We start from the raw sequence: 20,742 nt of genomic DNA, 5'->3' as shown, positions 1-20,742 counted from the left end.
AAGGCTAATGACATTAAGCTTTCTGTTAGTTAAGGTTAGCTGATGAAAAAATGTTCCTTGAGAGAATCTCTCTCATTTTTACAACTAGGCATAAGCTGTAGGAAGTATAGCCCAGGCAGTAAAGTGAGGGGAGATATTTCTGCCTTTCTCAGTTGTTTTACCCTTTGAACTATCCTAAACAATCCCTTTCTGCATGCGACTGGCTGTAAAGTGGCTGTCACATCAGCTGCCAGAGCCCAAGTTGTGCGTGTTGGGCAAAACCCTAAAGCAAGCGTAGGGATGATACAAAGCTCTGCTCCCCCCTCACGTCTCTGGCACCTGCTGCTCTTGAGTGGCACTACTAGCGATGGACACAGACCTCACTGCGCTAGACCCTGTACAAAACCAGAACAAAAAGTCTTCACCCCCTAAGAGATTTCAACTGAAACTGAAGGCATAAAAGAGCAGCTGAATCCACAGAGGCAGGGAAGGCTGGTTTTGTTCTCTCGGCGCTTTCATGCAGACAAGAAGCAGGAAGGGCTGCCTAACTGCATCTGAACTTGTTCAGGAATGAAAAATGGCCGTAATTTTGCAGTCTTGATTTAAAAAGTTAGGCTGTGTTATTTCCCGGGCAGCCCTTTGTTGCAGTGCTGAAAAGCACTGTAATTCTCCCACCTGTTGTTTTTCCTCACTCAAGCTCCCCCTCCTGCACACACATCCTGCTCGCACACGGAAGCTGCTGGGAACATGGCTGGTGATTTAATTCTCCTTGCCGCTGTCTCTGTTCTTTCCGCCCTCCAGCAATGTAAGATCTGTGGGATTGCATGGCTGGGGCTGGGGGAGGCTTCCACCAGTTCTGAAGTACTGGAAATTATTTTATGGTAAACTGGCTGCTCTGTGACTTTAATCCCCAAGAACTCCTAAGATTTTTCTCACCGGAGCATTGTTTACCCTCTCTGCAGTCTGAGAGGGAGCTGAGTCAGTGGGACAGATTACTTTTCCCTGTGGGAGAAACTGATTCGCTTTCAGTTCTATTTTGTTTGCTGACTTTTTGGAATCACGCTGTTGTGAGAGCTTGTAACTAGGTGTAAAGTAACCCTAAAGCCACATCATGTCTTGGTTTCGGTTCTTATTTAGGCACCTATACAATTGAAAACCTCTAAAGTGAGAGTAAATTTATGAAATCAAATACTCCAGTGCTGGATTGAAAGCACTGTAAAAGCTGCTTCCTGAAATAGAGATATATACTAAGTATCTGAAATGAAAGAAAGCAGCAAACCTTTACACCGGGCAGCAGTGAGACATTCCATATTATGTCCTCATCATTACATTGCTTTAAGATCTAAATGGATTTATTTTATGCGCTGCTGATATGCGTCCAAGAATCAAGGACTAGGGAAGGAAGTGGTCAAGTCCGAGACGCTCTTTTGCTGTGTGTCAGTCTAAAACTGCAGTAGCATTTTTAACGTGTGTCATTATTTTCTTTGAAATATGTCAATTCATACAGTTGTGTTTACACCAGGAAGCAAGGTACATTTTGAAGACATTTCTGCTATACTAGTATGAGATTAAGAAATAACATTTGTACCTGGCAGAAAATAATCTGGAGAATGTGACCTTTCCAGGTTGAAAAAAGCCCAATACAACAGAAGGCAAATTAAAAGCCCCTAAAACTTACATTTCCTTTTTCTGTCATCAGATCAGCTACAACGTCCCCTTGTGATCTTCACAGAACATTTCTGTCTGGTGGCAATATTTATCATCAACTTCTGTAAAAGTTCAACTTGCCTGCCTCGATTTTTAATGTAAAAGTTTGGAGGATTAAACCCAAACATTATCCAGAAAAGAACTGCAGTTTGAAAATTCAAGGAATCGTAAGATACTGAAACTGTGAAGGGAGGGGGAAAACACCAACGTTCTTCATTGTGGTGGTTAACACAGAGTAGTTAGTTAAAATCACATAAAAGACAAGATAACCTGGGGCTGAATTTACACTGGCAGTCTGACATCAAGCCCAAAGAGAAACCTGTGTACGAATCTGATCTGCTGATCTGATTTAACTTATCACAGCTTGACTTCCTCTCAGCATGCTTTCTAGCATGGGTAAACCAACACAAGCTAATTTATTGGAGTTCAAATGAACAGTGTGAAACTGGCACCATAATCATATGTTATAACCAGTTCATGCGAGGGGGGTAACCCAGCATGTGGTCGCTTTCTGTGAACAAAATACACAGCACATACACAGCACTCGGTGCTCTCTTTGCTCTGCTATTTATTCTGCTGAACCTCTGGTCCTGAGTTAGGGAGGTGCTAATGGGCAGTATGACCTCCCTGAAGCAGTGCTGCAAGTCAGGTTTCACTTAGCAGTCATCAGAGGTACGAGGTGTACTGTCTCAGAACAGGAGTTATACAAGGAATCAGGTCAGTCAAAGATTAAGCTGTGCAAGAAATGCTCTAGGGTAGAAAGAAAGAGCAGAAACAGTGCAGGAAGTGGTTTCCGGTCATGAATCGAGTTTTAAGCAGCTAAGATGTGCTTGAGAGATTAGTGTTTTATAGAGTGATGGGAAAACAAGGGAATCCAATGAAAGGACAGAATGAATCCTGGTCATTGATATAGGAGAGTACAGAAGGACAGGAGTCCCACTACCTCTCTATTTTGAACCATCTCTCTGAAGTAGCACCTTTTAAAATCCCTCTTAGTAATTCCAGGACCTAGCAAGACATTACTAAAAAGACATTTGATCTTTTTTAAAGGTTGTTAGGCCAGGCCATGCAGATTAACAGGCACCATCTTACACTGTGCTACAAGTAGCTGCTTCTTTACAGGCTTTTTAACACATGTAAAATGTTTCAGAGCAATGTTCCTTGAAAGCCTGCTTTGTCCCATATTTTCAGACTAAAGGTATTAACTCAGTAACCATAAATGCCACCTGAAGATGAAAGCAAAAAAAGGCAAACAAAGGCAAGTCAAGCATACTTTGTAACTACCTCAGTCATGTAATTTAGCCTCCTAGAATTGAACAACTTGGTACAGGGGGAAGAAAAGGCTAAGAAAATCTTTACTTACTCCTGCTGCAATGCCTTCTGGAGTCCCCACGACAGGCCCGCCGGTGGGTGGGACAGAAGAGCTCTCCCATTGCTTTATTCTATACTTGAGCCCTTGTTAAACCATAATCACAAAACTTAAGTTTGGAGTTAGAGCACTACTTTCCATTCACCAGAAAGGAACTAGAAGGCAAGTCCTATGCAGTTAACAAAAATACAGTAATTATTCCTCTCCTGAGCTCATTTTGAGCCCCTGGTTGGCACATGTCTTGTTCAGCACACCAGGCTCACCTTTTCTTTTAAGGTGACAGACATGACTTTAGTTCTCCCATGCCACAGCTTGGTTTTCATCGGCATATAAAAGCCCACTTGCCGCTAATCGAAGCAAAGTTCCCATCAACCACAGTGGAACCACTAAAGAAGTAGATTTTATGATGGTCAGCTGTGCTATGGTACTAACACAACCTATTTCTGCATAAGGTCAACCAGTCTCCCATGACTACATCTATGCGCCTCAAACCAGAGCCTTGCTGACCAAACGATTCAAGGGCAAATCATGTTACAGCTGAGGCCAGGGTTATACCATGGCCTCGACAATTTGCTTTGGTTAATTGTACTGAAAAAAAACCCAGTTTGGCCCCTACAGTGCCTTAATCTCTGTATTCAACTGATTTGGATGCAATGACCTGCCTTGGCTTGCCTTAGTTTCTCCGTAGAAGAAAACCCTTGTCCCAGGCTGGTTCTATGCATTGAATGGCTCAGTGCGGCCAGAAAACAAGGAACTCATTGCCGGCTAAAACCACCATTGCACAGAACACTACGGCTCACCTACCTCTTTGACTGATAAGCCAGGGGGGATTTGCCAGCACATAGTAGCATTTGTCATGAAAAACAGAAGTTAAAAAATAACTTTTCAGTTAAGTTTTCCACGAAAATAATTCTCAGAGGTAATTCTTGTGCTTCCATGGGTTTCAGTCTCCTTGAAGCATGTTCCCTAAACCTTCCTCGCTACCAGCCTTCCCGTCTGAAGGGGCTGCAAGGTGGCAAATAACAGATGAATCACCAGGCATAACAAGAGATGCAAGGGTGGGAGCGGAGGAGGTCTTGGTGGATGCAAATACAGTGAAAGGTCCTGCAAACCTGCCTCACAGGGAGATCCCGAGGCGCTCTGTCTAGTCTCTGGAGAGCCAGGGTAAGAGGTCACTTGAACACAGCCTGTAATTACTTACATGGGGAGAAGACAGGTGGGAAAATGCTTTTTTGGGAAAAGGCTTTACCACAAGGCTAAGACCTAAGACGTGCACAGGGCAGCACCACTAATCTCTCTAGCGGTATTGTAATGCCACTGCTCCCAGAAGGGAGGACAGAAGAGATGCTCCAGGCTTCCCCTTCAGACAAGTCTTTTTAGTGAACTAAGGTCGGTGCCTGGTTTCTGGATCCAGGTAAAGTTTAGGTACAAGGTAGACAGAGAGCTTCTCATACAGGGAGGCTATGACATAACTGGAAAAATAACTCCAGGTATCCAGAGAGTTTTAAAATCAGACAGGGTGATGCCTAATAGCTCTGCTGCATACAGAAAATTGCTATCTGTTGCCTTTTGTCCTTGCAAGCCTTTGTTCAACTTCAAAGGGGAGACTTCTGCAATGAGGACATCAGTAGAATGAGGTACACACATACACACCAGAAGTGATGCTAGAAATACAGGTCAGAAGAGCAGAGATAGTGTTTGGTTTGGGTTTTTTTGGTAACTGATGTTTAGTCACGGTACAATAAGCTAACTTTTTCATGGCACTGCATGAGCTCTAACAATGCTTTTTACAAGACAGGTAGGTACTATCGGGTCCAGTCGTGGAGGTGGAAACAGCATAGGACTGCAACAGATAGCTCTGAGAGCTCTCCAGCAGATGAGGTAGAGAGCAGGAACAGGATACAGCCTCCCCAGCTACACCTCTCTGCTGTTTCCAACATGCTGTATTTTGAGAGTCTGAGACAACAACAGGTGGAATAGCATGTGCTATGAGATACGGGCAAATAGCTTTAAAAGGCTGATTTTTGTTTCCAAAGATGTAACACTGCCCCATACTTCAAAGCATCATAGCTCTTAGTGTCACTAAATCAAAATGACTGTATGCTTTTCAAGCAAGCAGCGAAGTGACCTCCATCAGTGCAATTTGGTTACTGAGGTACTGCTAATGCCTTAGCACACTGCCTCTGCAGTGTGAGTAGACTGCTCCTAGGCTGTGCAGCTCTAGGATTCAGGTGAGGCAGAAGAATATTGAAGTCACAGCTAGTGCAGCAAATGCAAAAAGAGAATGAATGTACTTCTGAAAGAGCAATTTCTCCCCTTCCTCGTGAGTGTCACTCTTAAAGATAAGATCTAAACTTTTGGAGGGAAAAACTAGTTTATCTTCTATTGGTCTCTCTCTGACAAACAGAATGGAAAGAGCTGAAGAACAATGATCTCTCTTTTAAAAATTACTGACATGTTAAGGATGCATCTGAACCGAGGAACTGTGTAGTTCATGAGCCCTTGTTCTTGCTTGCAGGTCATTTTGCTTGGCTGGTGGGGAAATCAAGAATGAAGCACAAGGTCATCCCCCCAGCTGTCACTGGAGCTCCAGAATTTGACAGAACGTTTCGTGCACAGTAAGTCCAAAGATCATTAAGTTGGTGGCAATAAATAACAATTCAGTCCAGAAGAGAAGCAAAACCATCATCTTGAAATGTTACCTTTTCTTTGCATCCTTTGCTCAAAAAGGAAATAAAGAAAAATTATGAGCAGGTTGCTTTTCAAACCATTCAGGGGTAAGTTCAGCTCATTTAAAACAGTCACTGCTCAAATTCTGATCAAACTAGGCAGTAAGGTTACCCAAACCTAAGCAGGGGCTGAGAGCTAATGGGTTATAACTTAAGGAATGCAAATGTTCTGGATCTAGCAAGCTGTGCTGTCAGTTCTTGGACTGTGGCTGACATCAAACACTGGAATACAAGAGCACAGAAAACCTCTGTCTTCAATGTGGGTAACAGTGGAACAGCCTGTCTAAGAAGACTGTTTTCCTAAAGGGCTTCAGTTTGTGATTAGCTAATGACCCTATGCAAAAGTATTTGTATTTATTTCAAACAATTCCATCTGCTGTAACTGTAGCTGTAGTGGTTAACAATGACAAGACATAGCCATCAGACAATGTGTTAGATAACAGAATATGTTAGATATAGAAGGTTGCTTATGCTAATGCATTAAAAAGAAATTAATTCAGAACAACCAAGAAAACATTGGTGGGAAAACTGATGATGTCCACAAATAAAGCTGTTACGGTCCTGGCCATAAGAAGATCCATCAAGAGCTGTCTGTGCCTCATAGCACTTCATAAAGGCAGCTGGCCTCAGCAGAGCAATCCAAGCTGCCTAGGCACAGCTCTGTGCTTCCTCTTGCAGGCCCAGGAATGCTGACCCATAAACTCGCATACTGAGGATGGAGAGAAGTGATTAACATCACATCTATGTGCTGGAATTCCTGCCTGCCTCTGCTTCACAGGCACTTGGTTCAGGATCATTTGTCCCATTAATTTCCATGTAGCTGGGATCCAGACCCTTGTCTAAGTTTTAATACCAGGAAAATATTTTAAGCAATCTGTATTTGGATTAAAAAAAAAGACAGTTTTTAAGAGTGACTAATTCTGGCTTGATTGTGCTCCCACTGGATTCAATAGCACTAACTTTAGTGGCAATAAAATGAGGCCAAAGTGATTATCTTTGAAAATCCCACCCATAGTTCTTTCCCTTTCCAGACTAACAACGTTCTTTCAAATTTATTCTGCAGACAAAACTGTGTGGAGTTTTACCCAATATTCCTGACTGCCCTCTGGACTGCAGGGTGGTTTTTTAATCAAGGTAAACACTTTTCATTTTTATCTTAGACTGAGAAGTTTTACATAACTTTTTAAAACACTTTAGTTTTATAAGGAGGTAAATTACCATAGACATCTTTTCCCCTTCTTTTAATTGCATTGCCTTAGCACAGCCTTCCTAGAAAAGTGCTCAGTGACACTGAAATCCCTACTCAGCCATGGCATTTCACACAGCCCCACCAGCTTTTACTTCTCTCTGCAAACCAAGCAGCCAGTATGTGGCACATCTGTCATACAGTCAGTGGATTTTTCCGAATCATTCAGAAAAGCAGCTCCCAGATGCTTCCCCCAACAACTATCTGCACGTTATGGGACAGTTCTCACAGGACATCAAGCATAGCTATCATCCCTTGGGAGGAGGCAGCCTGAAAAGACTCAGGTCAGAGCACTCATCCCTGTGGCTGGACCTCTGGATGGCGGAGACAGAGCTCAAGCCAGGAAAGCTTTGGGTTTTTACATCCCAAATGAGTGACACCACCACTGGGCTATGACTCATTGTTTGTTCTGGCACATAGCACTGAGCACTGGAGCACAGTCATAACAGCAGCATCTCCAGCCCTAGATACTGTACTTCAGGTATGCAGCAGGGACTCCTCAAAACCTGTTGTGTTTTCCCAGGCACCTGGCAGGGGGCATTTTTCTGCCAAATGTTCTGAACTCAGACACCACAGAGCTTTCATATCTCTCACTCTGCTGGTCTTTTCAAGGTTGGTCCATGCTATCTCCTAACAGCAATGGGGTGGACTCTGGTAGAGCCAAAACTTTTGACAGAACCTAACTTTTGCATTCTACTTTCTTAAACCTTCTCTAGCTGATGGTTTTAGAGGCATGAAGCCTGTGGCCTGGAGAAAGGATAACTAGCTCATGCCCACTCCATCCTGAACAACTAGCTTTCTTCTCAATTCTGTATGTCATTTTGTTTTGAGGCTTTCTTACAGCTACAGTCCCATCTCTGTTGCAAATCCAATGTAAACCCAAAGTAGCACCACTTAAGTCAGCAAATTGGCTGTGAAGTAATACATGTGCTCATAGAGAGACACTTGAATCAAGGAAGATCACAGTTGCTAGTCAGCAACACAGACGTTGCTGTCACATGTAAAAAACAGATTGCTTTAACCTCTCCTTTAAGTCATTTTTTCAGCTGCGTATCTCCCATAGGCATGTTTACATGAGTTAATCCAGAGCACAGTAAAAGCTGTCCTCTGTAATACTTGCTCACAGGGTTTGAAAGAACACAGAATTAACTAGCACTGCTTAGTCCTGGATAATACGACTGACCTACACACCCTGCTCCATCTATCAAATGGAGGTGACTTTATACTCTTCCCTCAGGGAGGTCAGAAAGCTAACTTCACTACAGCCTTCTCTCATGTTCTTGGATAAAAGCTGCTATATAAATGCAAAGCAGGTTATTAACAACATAAATAAGATTCTCTTTCTAAAACAAATACTCCCCTTTAGCATGAACTGCCATAACAATAAGAAATGACAGTGCTGGGTCAAGCCACAGTGCTCCAACCCACTATCCTGTGTCTGGAATAACTGCCAAACTGGGGGGGAGCTAGAGATTCCTGTCGGGTCTTAAGAGCTCCTTTTCTGGGAATGCTTTGAGATTTTTCTGGACAGTCCTATGCCCACCTCTATCTGTAAACCCATATCAAGAGCCTCCTGTAGTGAATGTTTAAGGATACATACATGATAATGCTTTCCCAAAGAACTCCCCAGGGTATGGGCAGCTATGAAAATCTCCGGAGCTATATAACTAGAAAACATCGTTAAAGTGGTTAACCCTAGTGGTTACTTTAGTGTCTACATTCCTCATTTTTTAGTTTTCTAACTTTTATTTTTATCTTTTCTTTATTAGAATTAGCCTCCTTTCTGGGTGCGCTGTACATGTTTGCCCGCTACAAGTACTTCCATGGTTACATACAGTCTGTGAAAGGAAGGTAAGGGGTTACCAACTGAATGCAGGTTAAAAGCTCCAGGCTGTGGTCTGAAGCTGGGCTGGGATCCAGGAGCTGGCAATAGAAAGTGACTATAACTGAGTGCAACATGTGTAAAGTGTCAGCGAGAGGTCTGAAGCAGGAAGAGGGCTGGCTGTTACAGTAGAAGCCTAGGTTTAGATGTGCGTGTGCTACAGGTCACAAGAGGGAAAAGGTTTGATGCTCACCTTGTGGGTGCCTGCTTTGTACTAAGAATGACAGCCACGCTCGGAGGGGTCTGAAAACAGAAGCAGTTTGCAGCTCAGGACTGCTGTAGAATGGGAGACTGCTCAGGCAAGGCTTGCACTGTGCCTGCCTGCTGAGATTTTCCTTTTCCTCAGCTTGTCACATGAAGATTTACTTTAGCCACACAAAATGCACTAAGGGGAGCAAGTGAATCTGGCCTTGTAGGCTGATGAACTTTTGCCAAGCAGATAAGAGAACACAGCTTCGGATAAACATATGTTAATGAATGTTAAGTGCACAGCATCTCGTAAACATGAATTTTGCTTCAACAAACACACGCACTGGCAAAACACCCCTCCACTATAAACACTCAAACACACTGTTTATTTCTTGTTTCACTGAAACCACTGCACCATCTTCTGTGTCTTGACCTAACGCTCCTCTTCCAGCCTACGTATCAGTTGTAAAAAGAAAATAGCACGATACATGCTTGTCATAAAATTAAAAGAATTGTGATGTATATTACTAGAGGAAGATGCAAAACATCAGACTATTTTGTAGTGAATAATCCTGCAGCAGCAAAAGACTGTACTACTGGGCTATTTTCCATAGCTCGCGTACCAGTATTCCCATTCTCCTTCACTACAGTCTCCACCAATCCTTTACCCTCTTTGGAAGACCTGTTGCTTAAGAGAAGGGAGAGGCTATGTTTGCCAGAGCAAATATATGGAGATAATTTTGTATCTCCCAGTAAGACATGCGCTAATTCAAATGGTGCAGTGAACACCAGCCACAAGATTAGCAGCTATTAAGGAAGTCTGGGGAGCAAACCCGTGTAAATAAATGAACAAGCAGAGCATAATGGACTCTGATCAACTAACTCACAAGTCGTTTGTTTAAGAAATCATAGAATCATCACAGAACCATAGAATGGTTTGTGTTGGAAGGGACCTTAAAGCTCACCCAGTTCCAACCCCCTGCCACGGGCAGGGACACCTTCCACTAGAGCAGGTTGCTCCAAGCCCCTGTGTCCAACCTGGCCTTGAACACTGCCAGGGATGGGGCAGCCACAGCTTCTCTGGGCACCCTGTGCCAGCGCCTCAGCACCCTCACAGGGAAGGATTTCTTCCTAATATCTAATCTAAATCTCCCCTCTGTCAGTTTAAAGCCATTCCCCCTTGTCCTGTCACTACATGCCCTTGTAAAATGTCCCTCTCCAGTTTTGTTGCAGGCCCCTTTAGGTACCTTTCCCATGCTTAACTTCAGTACTCTTAGACCAAGGAAGCCTGAGAACAGTGGCTAGCTTCACTGTTAGAGCTCTGCACTCTGGTGAGACTCTGATTTCTCTGCATTGAACAGAGGGTGCCGAGAGCCAGCCTCGCTGCCCTAGGAAATGGCTTTGCTCCCAAGGCCTGCGTCTGCAGGCCTGCCTGCTGCTAACCTCCAGTGGGTGCTTCAGCTAGCTATAGGTCAGCACAAGTCAGGCAGGCAGACCTTGGCCCCAAACATCCAACCAGCCTGTAGCAGCACTACCAGCACAGAGGCAATTAGTCTTCACACCGATTCTCAACCGGAATCACTGACTACCACCGTGCTGGTTATAAAGACAAACCTGCTCCGCACGCTCAAAGAGCTGGTTACGACACTTCCTCCAGCATTTGGCTACATGAAGTGCAGTTCAGGTTTGCCAGGGCTGGATTTTTTAAGAACAAAGCAGGAATATGCACTTTTACTTGGTTTCTGTGCTGGAGAGACTTTTGTAAGTGAGCTGCATCCTCTACCCTTCCCTCCAGCTGACTCTGACAGATACTTAAAGGGCTCAGCTGAAGACTTCTTTCATACTCTCCTGAAACTGAGAAAATCTCATACTTCACCATTTTCAAATCCACATATAGACACAGCATTCCCAGAAAGGCTACTTACATGAAGTCTTTAAGCACCAGAGAGATTCTGAGGCTCCCTGAGCACCTAATCTCTTCAACCTCTGTGGGTAAGGGGATGGGTAGCTATAAACCGAAGGCTGACAAGCTCCTCAGACCTCTCTCCAATGCTGACATGATGGGACTCTCCAAAGACATCTTTAGTTGCTTGCTCTGCTGGTGGAGGCCAACCCAGCAGCGAATCCTAAAATATACCTTATCAGACCAGAGTCTGCACCAAGGCAACTGAGAATAGACCCTGGAGAGTCTGCATGGAGGGGATGCTCCCTGCTCACATGTACCCAAAAAGTGAGCTCTGCGTTGCAGAGCTGAAGGGCTCTCCCAGCCTCTTCTGTGGGAGTTTTTCATTTTGTACAAGTAAAATAACCTGATCCTGTCCCATCCCTGGCAAGTACCTGAATCACTGATTTTTTAGGATCAATGCTCTTCCTCTCTGGTGCAAAAATCCATCTCCAGGTCAAAGTGATAACCAGAAGCAGACCTCCCAGCTCAGTGGAAAGTACCCAACCAAGAGATGTGGATGTAAGGGACATGCACACCTCGCCCTCCGTCCCTAAGGCTTCTCTCCCACACTCCTGCACCTAGAGTTGTGGTGAGGCACTCAAGCTCGCTTGTGGCTTTACCTACAGGTCTCCATGGCATTGGGATGAGGTAGCTTCATCCTGGAGCAAGTTCTTAACTTGTACGTGGATATTTAGAAACACTGGGGAGAGTTTTCCCAAAGAGCGGATACTGGGAATCTGTTTCCTCCCTAGCAACAGCCACGTGTGGGAATGGTTCATCACCAAAACACCCCAAGACAGCGTTGCAGCAGTGATCCTGTCTGATTCTACACACCTCTTCTTAACCGGTGTGGACAAGCAGTTTCACTGTAAACACACCGTGCACCACTCTAACAGTATTTTTTCTGCTTTTCACTTCTAGGTTAACAGGTTTTTATTGGAGTTTGATAATTCTAATTTGCTTGACAACCCTGGGTGCAGCAGGGATTGGTAACAGCTTTCTGGATGAATACCTGGACTTCAGCATCATGAAGAAACTCCGTAAATGGTTCTGAAGATTTTTGTTTTAATAAATAAGTAACATGGATGCCTTCCCTGAACAGCAAAAAAAAGACAAGCTGCATATGAATAAAGCATCAAACTCTTTACTAACAGCTGATTGCAATGTAAAAAGCATGTTTTTCCTGAGCTTTCTCCTTCCCCTACACTCTCTCAAAAGAGTCAGTAGACAGAATATCGTGTCACATCTGCATTTGCAATTAAATGTTCTGTTTTCCTGTACAGCATTAACAAATTACATAAAACTAAAGACATTGATTCACCAAGTAATTTAGTTACAACTGGCACTGTGAGCAGCAGCCCATCTTACCCAATGTCCTTCAGCTTTGCCAACGCCTCTGTAGTGTTTCTTCACTCCACTTCCCCCAGCAGTGCCATCCGTTCTGCACGACTGTAAAAACACGCTGCGATGCAACACACGGCTGCGAGGTCCCAGCTTTCCAAGTACATCCAGTGCCACTGCAGGAGGCTGTTTAAACCCGCCTGGAAACACTGCTTTCCTCAGGAAAACATTCAAAGCTGCACTTGACCCTAATGTTTCTGTGAAGGCCTTTTGATTTTATACGCACATTTACAGCTCAACACATGCTCAAATGCTCTTCTGGTAGAAGTGGGGCTCTCCTGTAGGCAGACCCCAGTCCTCACACAAAGCCTCCTGAAGACAGGCTGTACCCACAGCACAGCACTTGTGAGAGGGAGAGCCAGCCCAGACAAAAAGGCAGCACAGATGCTCGCCTAACAATTGGGTCTACTGCATTGTCTCCCACTGAGGCACAGATGGCTGGGGTGTGAGACAGACTAGACGAACGCCCCAGCATGGCCAACAGCTCTGGGAATCACAAAATGACAATGAAAAGCAAACTGGCTGTGAAAACCGTTTGCTGCTAAAAGTGGGGAAAAAGCATGCCTTACCACCACGAGCTCAAAGTAGGCTGATAGTCAACTTAAACTATGTAGAAGAACGGAGAAGCAAGGTCATGCCTGTTTTGGTAGCTCCTGATAATTCCAATTATTTAGGCAATATTGAATATACTTATGCTAGGGCCAGCAGGCAGAGATTTTCCTCGTCATGCCTCTGAAGACATGATTTGGCCAAAGATACTGCAGGTTTATAGTGGTGTTCAGTCAGGTCAATACAATGAACATCACAGAATCAGAGAATCATGGTTTGTGTGGGAAGGGATCTTAAAGCTCATCCAGTTCCATCCCCCTGCCATGGGCAGGGACACCTTCCACTAGAGCAGGTTGCTCCAAGCCCCTGTGCCCAACCTGGCCTTGAACACTGCCATGGATAGGGCAACCACAGCTCCTCTAGGCAACCTGTGCCAGCGCCTCAGCACCCTCCCAGGGAAGGACTTTGGCCTAATATCTAATCTGAACATACTTATGGTTATCATGCCCATGGTCTTTCTAAACGTATACTGAGGTTGATAACCTGACCAGAAAACAGTTGAGTGTTGGATCAGGTTCATAATAACCTTTCATATGAAACAGGTGGACTCGTGTGTAAGTTAGCTTGTGATTAAAAGACACAACTTAGCGTCTGCACGTGGCAAAGGCTGAAATTACGTTTGAAACAGTGAAATGAAACAAGTACAAAGGTGCAAGGCTTGGGTCCAATAATGTCTGCAAAGGGGAAAAGGACAGATCACAGTGGCGAACAGGCTGCAGAAAGGGTAACTCTCCAGTGCTCACCTCCAGGGAGAAAGTACGACAGGGCCAGATATAACCACCACAGAAATCACCGGGAATCCTTCCACTACCTTTCCGTGCATGGGCTGAAAGACAGAAAATCCCCCTGCTCACCTGCCAGTGGTGCCATCAGACTGTCATGGGCAGCAGGAAGCGCTGCCACCAGAATCAAAACCAAGACAGAAGCTCGAACTACCCAAAAGGCGTGAAACACCCACTAGAGGAGGCCCAGAGGTGGCTAACTGTGTTCAAATACGTCTTTGCTCCTGAAGTTATCCCATTCCAAGCTTACCTGCTGTAGTGGTCTGACGTGTTTACAGACAGCTTGCCATGCCCCATCTACTAGTCTAGTCTATGCTGTTCTATTCTATTCTGCAGAAAGGAATAAACTGCTGTCGCACAGGGACAATTTCACATGCCAAGAAATGCAGGTGTGAGGCTGCAAAGCATCATCCAGCAGCACAAAGCCAGAGTGCTGGGAATAAACATGAACCTAGTGTTTTAGGAGCTGCACCAGCTAACGAGAGGGCAGAAATCAGCCCAGAGCTGAGGATACCACCTGTCTTCTGAGTCCTTTTCCCCACTGGGCCAGGACAGAATTCCTACAATGCAGAAGTTTTAAAGACTGACTCATCTATAATTGAAAACAAAATACACCTGGAGCGGATGGATGCTGTCAGTGTCAGTACTGATTTTAACTCTAGTGAGAACCACACCATTTCCTGCCCGCTGATGGAGGAATCAGTATCAGGCTGCACACTCAGCATACACTGTGAGTTAATGCAAATGTTCATGTCGGTCACAGTCAGAAATGACGATGGCCCCTGCTGCAGCTTCAAAGCCACTCAGTACTTAGGGGCCTCTTGCAGAAAGCATCTTTTCTCAGCAAGGCCTCTGCCAGCACATGCTGAGGAGGAACTCTGGCGAGCTGCTCTGATCTGGGCAGCCTCCGTCTTTTGCCCCATTTTTGACATTTAGAATGAATGGTAAAGGACCGACACCAAGGAGAGAAGAGGAAGCTCATCTTCAAGGTGGTACATGGAGCCGAGCCCCACTGACATCCTGAAGAGCGAGCTGTGCAAACAGAGATCCAGTGCCTGGTCCCCCATGACTCCCTGGCAGGCTGAAAATACAGAGAAATCGGTGTCAAGCCTTGAAGGCCACACAGCATGTTTGTCTTGAACAGGTCATATAAACTCAATAGGTCTAACGCACTTCCCAACGGGCTTCTGACAACGCAGTTCTCACACTGTAGTAGTAGAAGGTAGGGAACCACTCTAAGCATGTGTCTTCATGCTTCCCATTTCCCCATCTCTTCTTTCCAACTTCTACGTCCAACCCTGCATCTCCTTTCTTCTACTTCCCCTCCCCAGACCTCAGGGACAGGGCTCCTTCCTCCTGGGCCCTCCATGTCGTGCACTGCTCTGGTGTACCCTGCCTGCGACTCCGGGCGGGAGAGGGCAGCTCCGCAGGGTGCAGTGGGGCAGCTCTGGCGCTGCCTTCCCTCCTACCCCCCGGAACATCACCCACCGTGGCGCAGGAGTGGGGCGAGAGATGATCCTCTAAGCCAGCCTGGTAGATGAGTCAGATAACCATCTTTTATTTGGGTTCTCTTTTTTTTTTGTTTGTTTTGTTTCGTTTTTCTTTAAAAGTGGTATGTTAACATCAGGTCTTTTTCTACATTTTCAGAGCTCTGTACAGGTTTTAAAAGGAAATAAGCAATGCTTAATGTACAAAGTAAAAACAGAAAACTAGAAAAATCTGAATAAAATGGAGCAAGTTGCTGTCAGGAATACAGTACAAATTAGTAATTAGACGTCATCTGAAGTGCAATACCACTGCAGTAAGGATGAGTTAAGGAATGAAATAAAAATACTCTATTTTAAACAAACAGTATATATATATTTTTATATATTTTACAGATAGTAGACCCAGTGATATCTGTAGAATTGTAAAAACATATTTACAAATAACTTTTATTTTTTTTTTTTTTAACATTACATATACATCAGCACCATAGTAAGAAAGGAAAAAAAAAAAACAAACCCAACCCCAAATCTAATAAAATCTACCTCTCTAGTACTTGGTCCCGGTACGGAGTATTTGGAGGAAGCTTTACAAAGACAACAGAGACTCAGTCTTCACCACCATTTATTCACCAAATCTCCCTGACACACGTGGATTTGCACTTGGTGGTTGTGTGTTTCTAACCCCGCACTGCCCCGCTCTGCACTGGCACCCGAGGAAGGGACGCTGTGCCAGCCCCAGCGCTGTCGGCGCGCTGCCGCCTCATCCCAGCACACCTCTGCCACGCAGGACAGGTTGTGCCCGTTGCTCCTTCACCTACACGCTCACACAGACACAGACATACACACACACAATGCCCTCATCCCCTCAGGGTACTGTTTCTCTCCTTTGCCTGTCCCTTCCGTCCACCAAGAGCCGCTTACCCGCAAGATGGACTGAAAACTGTGGCTGGTGCTCTCCTTCACTGAATTAGGGGCTGCCCTGGCTCCTGCTGGAGCAGTGGACAGGGAAACCTCTATCGTCTTCAGCATGAACTGGAATAGATCCTCACACTGTGTTTTAAAAAGGGGTTAGCTAAAAGAGATGTAACTAAAGCATTTAAAAAAATGTAGCACTTGGCTAGCTGGATTGACAGCTCACCTTGAGCAGCTAGTCCATGTTAAAATGCAGCTTGTCCTGCCTACATTATAAGCATTTAAAAGACACTTCCCCATACCTAGGTAAGCCCTGCAAGGGGTTACTGCACAAAAGAGAACCATAACAGGGTGCTGAGATGGTTCCAGGCCCATTTTGCTCCCACTCCTTAATGTGATGCATGTCTGTGCTCCACAGGGAAAGGCAGGACTTGAAAATGCAGGATGCCAAGCCCCTCAGCATCCCTGGGTTTCAGCAGCTCAGCGCTTCACATCACCAGCCCCAAGCAGAGCTGCACACAAGGAGGTAATCGGTGGCTGGGTAGTTGGTATGGGCAGTGGTACCAGCGACACGTCCGCTGCAGAGCACATCGTATGGCTCACAGAGGCCAGCAATAGGCCAGAGGTTCTCAAATTTTTTGGAGTGTGGATCACATTGACATTTTATGCACCACTACATAACCTGACAAGCAGCTCTCAGCTGAAAACACTAGAAAGGTGATAGGTTTTGGAGGACAGCTTACCTGGGCCTTAGGCTGCAGCTTGGGAACCGCTGCTTTAGACATTCAGAATGGCTGGCGCCTCAGTGTGCAAGATGTATCACGACTTCATTATGGTGCTGCTCAGCACTGGTCCACACAGTGGAGATAGTGATACATCGCTGTTACCTAACAGCTTATTTTGGCAGACCCCATGTTTGTAATAACTATATCAATGATTTTACCCATTTGTGAATGATCTTTACAGTAGTCCTTCATTGGTTCCTGTTCTTCAAATACTGCAGTGAACTTTACTCCAGCAAACCAGAGAGATTAAACCAAACATCTGTTTAAAACTGAACATCACATCGAGAGCCCAGACACTCCAAGGTAATCCTGCCTGCCAAACTTGCACTTTTCAAGAGGAGAGGAGGAACTCATTCCGCCTGCCAAACCCTCCCTGTACATTTTCTCTTGTCTGTTTTCTCCTCCCCTGCCTGCTCCTTTGTGGCAGTTGTTGCTCACCTGAAATAAAGTGCAATCAGCTCACCTTGCTTTACACTGAAGGGTAAGAGGGGAAGGAAGTGAACTGAAAACATATTGGGGAGGGAGTGAGGGAGGAGAGAGAGGGACCTGCTTAGGACCTGAGCTGATGTCTCTTGGTACCTCTTAGCCCTTCAACACCACTCATAGGTGATGTTCTGCACCCCCAGGCAGCGGATACATGCCAAAGCGCCCTGACAGGGAAGTGCTATGGCAAGTCCCAAGGGGACTAAGCAGCTCATTAAGTTAACCCACCCACCTAAGCCATATCCAGCAGCAGTCCCATAATCAAACTGTTCTCACCATGCTGCCAAACTCATGTTCTCCTACATCTTTACTGGATCTTTATCACTCTGCAGTGAAAATGGTGACCTCCCTGTGACTCTTTAGGTTTCTCAAGCGTGTGCTCCACATCTCCTTGGGACAGCCCAGAGCTGGCCCTGTGAGCCTGGCTGCCCCTGGGGTTAAGCCTATTTCCAACCAGGGCCTGTGCAATCGCCCATGGACATCTTTAGGCTTTGCTCCCAGCTGTTTTCATCCGCTCCCCTAAAAGCTTCAGTGTTTACAGTTACACGAGGTGGGAGAGATCGGGACCACCCCACACCACTGTGCAATGAAGCCTCGTTTCAGAGGGGAAAGAACACATTTTCCCAACCAGAGGCATCGGCTGGCTTTTCCAGTTTCCCCATCCTGCCCCCCGCTCCCCACACACACGGTGGGTGCTGCCACGCAACAGAAGTTGCTCGGTGGAAGTCTTGGGATGCCGATGTTTTCATCATCTCCTCAATCTTCCAAAGTTGGCTACAGATCAGCTCAGTTTGCACAATTAAAAACAACAGAAAACAAAATAGCCCCAGACCAAACCAATTCAAACAAAACCCCCAACAATCCAAGGATGGGGAGATATCCGACTCTCTTTGCTTTTTTCAGATGGAACAACCAAAGCTCCAGACTATACAAGCCCATTCACTGGGGGTTTCCGAACAACTCATCAAGTTCTTGTATCCACTCATCCCCTGGTCCGCTCTTAATGATGGAGTCCACAAGGTCTGCGCCCTCTGCTAAACTGGAGAATGACCCCCCTGCTCCTTCATTACTGTAGTTGTAAGATAAGTCCTGAGTGGGATTCCTCTCGTAGGCCTGCCCTTGGCCGCTCTGAGCAAAGTTACCACCCGGCATTTGCTGCGTTGGAGGCTGACTAAAGCCAGACATTGCGGGGACCCCTTGGCTTATTGCAGGCATCACCATCGGCCTGGCCTGGCCAGCGCCTTGTTGCCCAGGTAGTGGTTGCAGCAGTTGCCTCCCCATTGCTGGGTTCAGGGCTCTTACTGTTCCGCTCGTGTCCACAACCGTCTGATTAAGCCCTTGTGGGAAATGGTGCTTGGACAGCCGTGGCTGCCCAGACTGCATCGGGTATGTTGTGCCATTATTGAAGGGCCCCATTTCACTGCTAGTCCTTCCGGGTATACCTTGTAAGCCTCGCTGCTGCCAGTTTTGTGTTCCCTGAGGGACAGTCCCCATCAGGTTTTGAAGTCGTGGTGCTTGCGGCCTGGGTAAGACCTGGCCCACAGCTCCTTTCATCTGCTGCTGGTGCTGGGGAAGAGCAGAATTTACCAGCATGTTCTGACCAAAATTGCCGACCATTCCCACCGCTTGTCCGGAGGCAGGCTGCCTCGTTCCCTGGCCTGTGTTATGTGCCATGTTCATGCCACTTTGGTTTGGGTGCTGCAACATTTGGCTCATCCCTGTGCTCATACTGTACATTCCCGGCTGGCTGGAAGAGGCGTTGCTGTAAGGAGCCATGCCCATGTCTGACTGGCCCGCGGTCGTGGGCAGCGTGCTCGCGTTCTGGGAGGGACCCATTGCCATCATGCTCGCGTTCTGCGCCATCATTCGGGACGTCCTCATGCTCTGGAGTGCTGCCTGGTTTCTTGCAGCTGCTATATCCTGGGGAGAACCTACACCAAAAAGGGAGGAAGGGAATTAAAACACACAACCCTGTAAATCTTAATTAACAAGAAGAGAGAACCTGTAGGAGCCTTCTGCACCACAGCAGGGTTTCAGGCGGCTGTGCTTTCTCAGTGAACAAGATATGGTTTCCTGTGAAGGTTAGCAGAGCTAGGTGGTTATCCATCCTTGGGAGGTGTGCTTGCTGCCTAATGTTAGTTGCATTTCAGAGGTGCTGCGTTCCCCCCCTCACACTAGCTGCAGCCTCTGTCCTGACCTGCCAAGTCCCCCTTTCTTGAAGGCAAGAGTCATAACAGCTCAAGTTCTACCCAAAGCAGGAATCGCTGCTTGTGTTACATATTCAACTTGTGAAGCAGGACGCTGCTCAGCAGAGAATACCATCGATGCAGGCAAGCAGCCTAATTTCCCTTAAGACCTAAAATGAGACTGGCAAGGTTAAAAGGCCAATGATTTACTCTCTAAGTAATACTCGATTATGACAATTTGGGGATAAGCACCCAAAGGGATTCGTGGCTTCAGATTCTTGAAGAATTGAGGCAGCACAACTGCATGATTACAGCCGTGGTTGCCTCTCTGATGATAAGTGCCCAGGTACCTGAGCTAGGCAGACACAGGAGCTGCAGGACTAAAACAGGCCTACCTTTCCCTTACCTTGCCAGGACCAGAGATTAAAGTTCTAAGAAGTGACCTGGGAGTCAAAGCCCCCTTTCAAAAGTAAACCTGAGTCTTTCTTTTTGCGTGTATTTTTCCCCCAGGACCAGTGACAATGTGCACTCTTCTCCATGAAAAAAATTAGTCCCTAAGACTTCAAAGTTGCATTTGCACTGTAATTCAGTAGCACTTATCTTCTTCAGATAAGCCTAATTCAGCTTCTAGCAAGCAAATGAGAAAGCTTCCAGTGGTCTTCAATGGCAGCAAAGCAGCTGAACTTCAGTTCGCCATTTGAAGCTCTCTCTTAAATATCTCCCTTGTCTTTCAAAAGTAAGCCTTGAAAATGGAAATGTCAGGCTCAGAAGGCCAATCAATTTTTTAATAGCTCAGGAGGCATAAATGAATGGATTTTCTATATCGTTGTTACTGATTAAGTCCATGGAAAGAAGAAAAATTGTTTTTTGTGGACATTTACAGCAGGGAGAGTGTATTAGTGAATCGATAGTATAAGCACATTTTACTCCACCTTAGGCCAATAATGGGAAACCAGAAAATCCTAACCTCGTTAAATTCCACACCGTGCCAGACAGCTGAACCACCCTTGTGTCTTCCTTTCAGGGGTGGGGGAAGCTATTGATTCCTGGG

At 45.7% G+C, this 20,742-nt stretch overlaps 2 protein-coding genes across 5 annotated transcripts in view; one reads left to right on the top strand and one right to left on the bottom strand.

The window, feature by feature from the left end:
* Positions 1-633: 633 nt before the first annotated feature.
* Positions 634-12,204, top strand: MGST2 (microsomal glutathione S-transferase 2). Its single transcript, XM_030491523.1, has 5 exons — positions 634-784; positions 5,574-5,673; positions 6,848-6,918; positions 8,800-8,881; positions 11,968-12,204. The coding sequence occupies exons 1-5, from the start codon at positions 727-729 to the stop codon at positions 12,098-12,100; spliced, it is 444 nt and encodes a 147-aa protein (XP_030347383.1). The 5' UTR covers positions 634-726; the 3' UTR covers positions 12,101-12,204.
* Positions 12,205-15,222: 3,018 nt separating this feature from the next.
* The window catches only part of MAML3 (mastermind like transcriptional coactivator 3), a 290,322-nt gene continuing 284,802 nt past the window's right edge, over positions 15,223-20,742 (bottom strand). For all 4 annotated transcript variants that reach the window (XM_030491520.1, XM_030491519.1, XM_030491522.1 and 1 more), the window contains exon 7: positions 15,223-19,436. In XM_030491520.1, coding sequence (XP_030347380.1) covers positions 18,445-19,436 — 992 coding nt within the window. In that variant the 3' untranslated portion in view covers positions 15,223-18,444. The remainder of the gene's footprint in view (positions 19,437-20,742) is intronic.

Source organism: Strigops habroptila, chromosome 7 (assembly GCF_004027225.2).
Source record: "Strigops habroptila isolate Jane chromosome 7, bStrHab1.2.pri, whole genome shotgun sequence".
Lineage (NCBI taxonomy): Eukaryota > Metazoa > Chordata > Aves > Psittaciformes > Psittacidae > Strigops > Strigops habroptila.
Note: the sequence above shows the minus strand (reverse complement) of the source record. Positions and strands in the feature narration are given on the sequence as shown.

What these genes read in the sequence shown, in the direction of transcription:
- MGST2 (XM_030491523.1), top strand. Translation starts at nt 727, where the DNA reads ATGGCTGGTGATTTAATTCTCCTTGCCGCTGTCTCTGTTCTTTCCGCC. An exon ending in TCTTTCCGCCCTCCAGCAAT is followed by an intron (nt 785 to 5,573) that starts GTAAGATCTGTG and finishes TCTTGCTTGCAG; the next exon opens with GTCATTTTGCTTGGCTGGTG. An exon ending in AGGGTGGTTTTTTAATCAAG is followed by an intron (nt 6,919 to 8,799) that starts GTAAACACTTTT and finishes TTTCTTTATTAG; the next exon opens with AATTAGCCTCCTTTCTGGGT.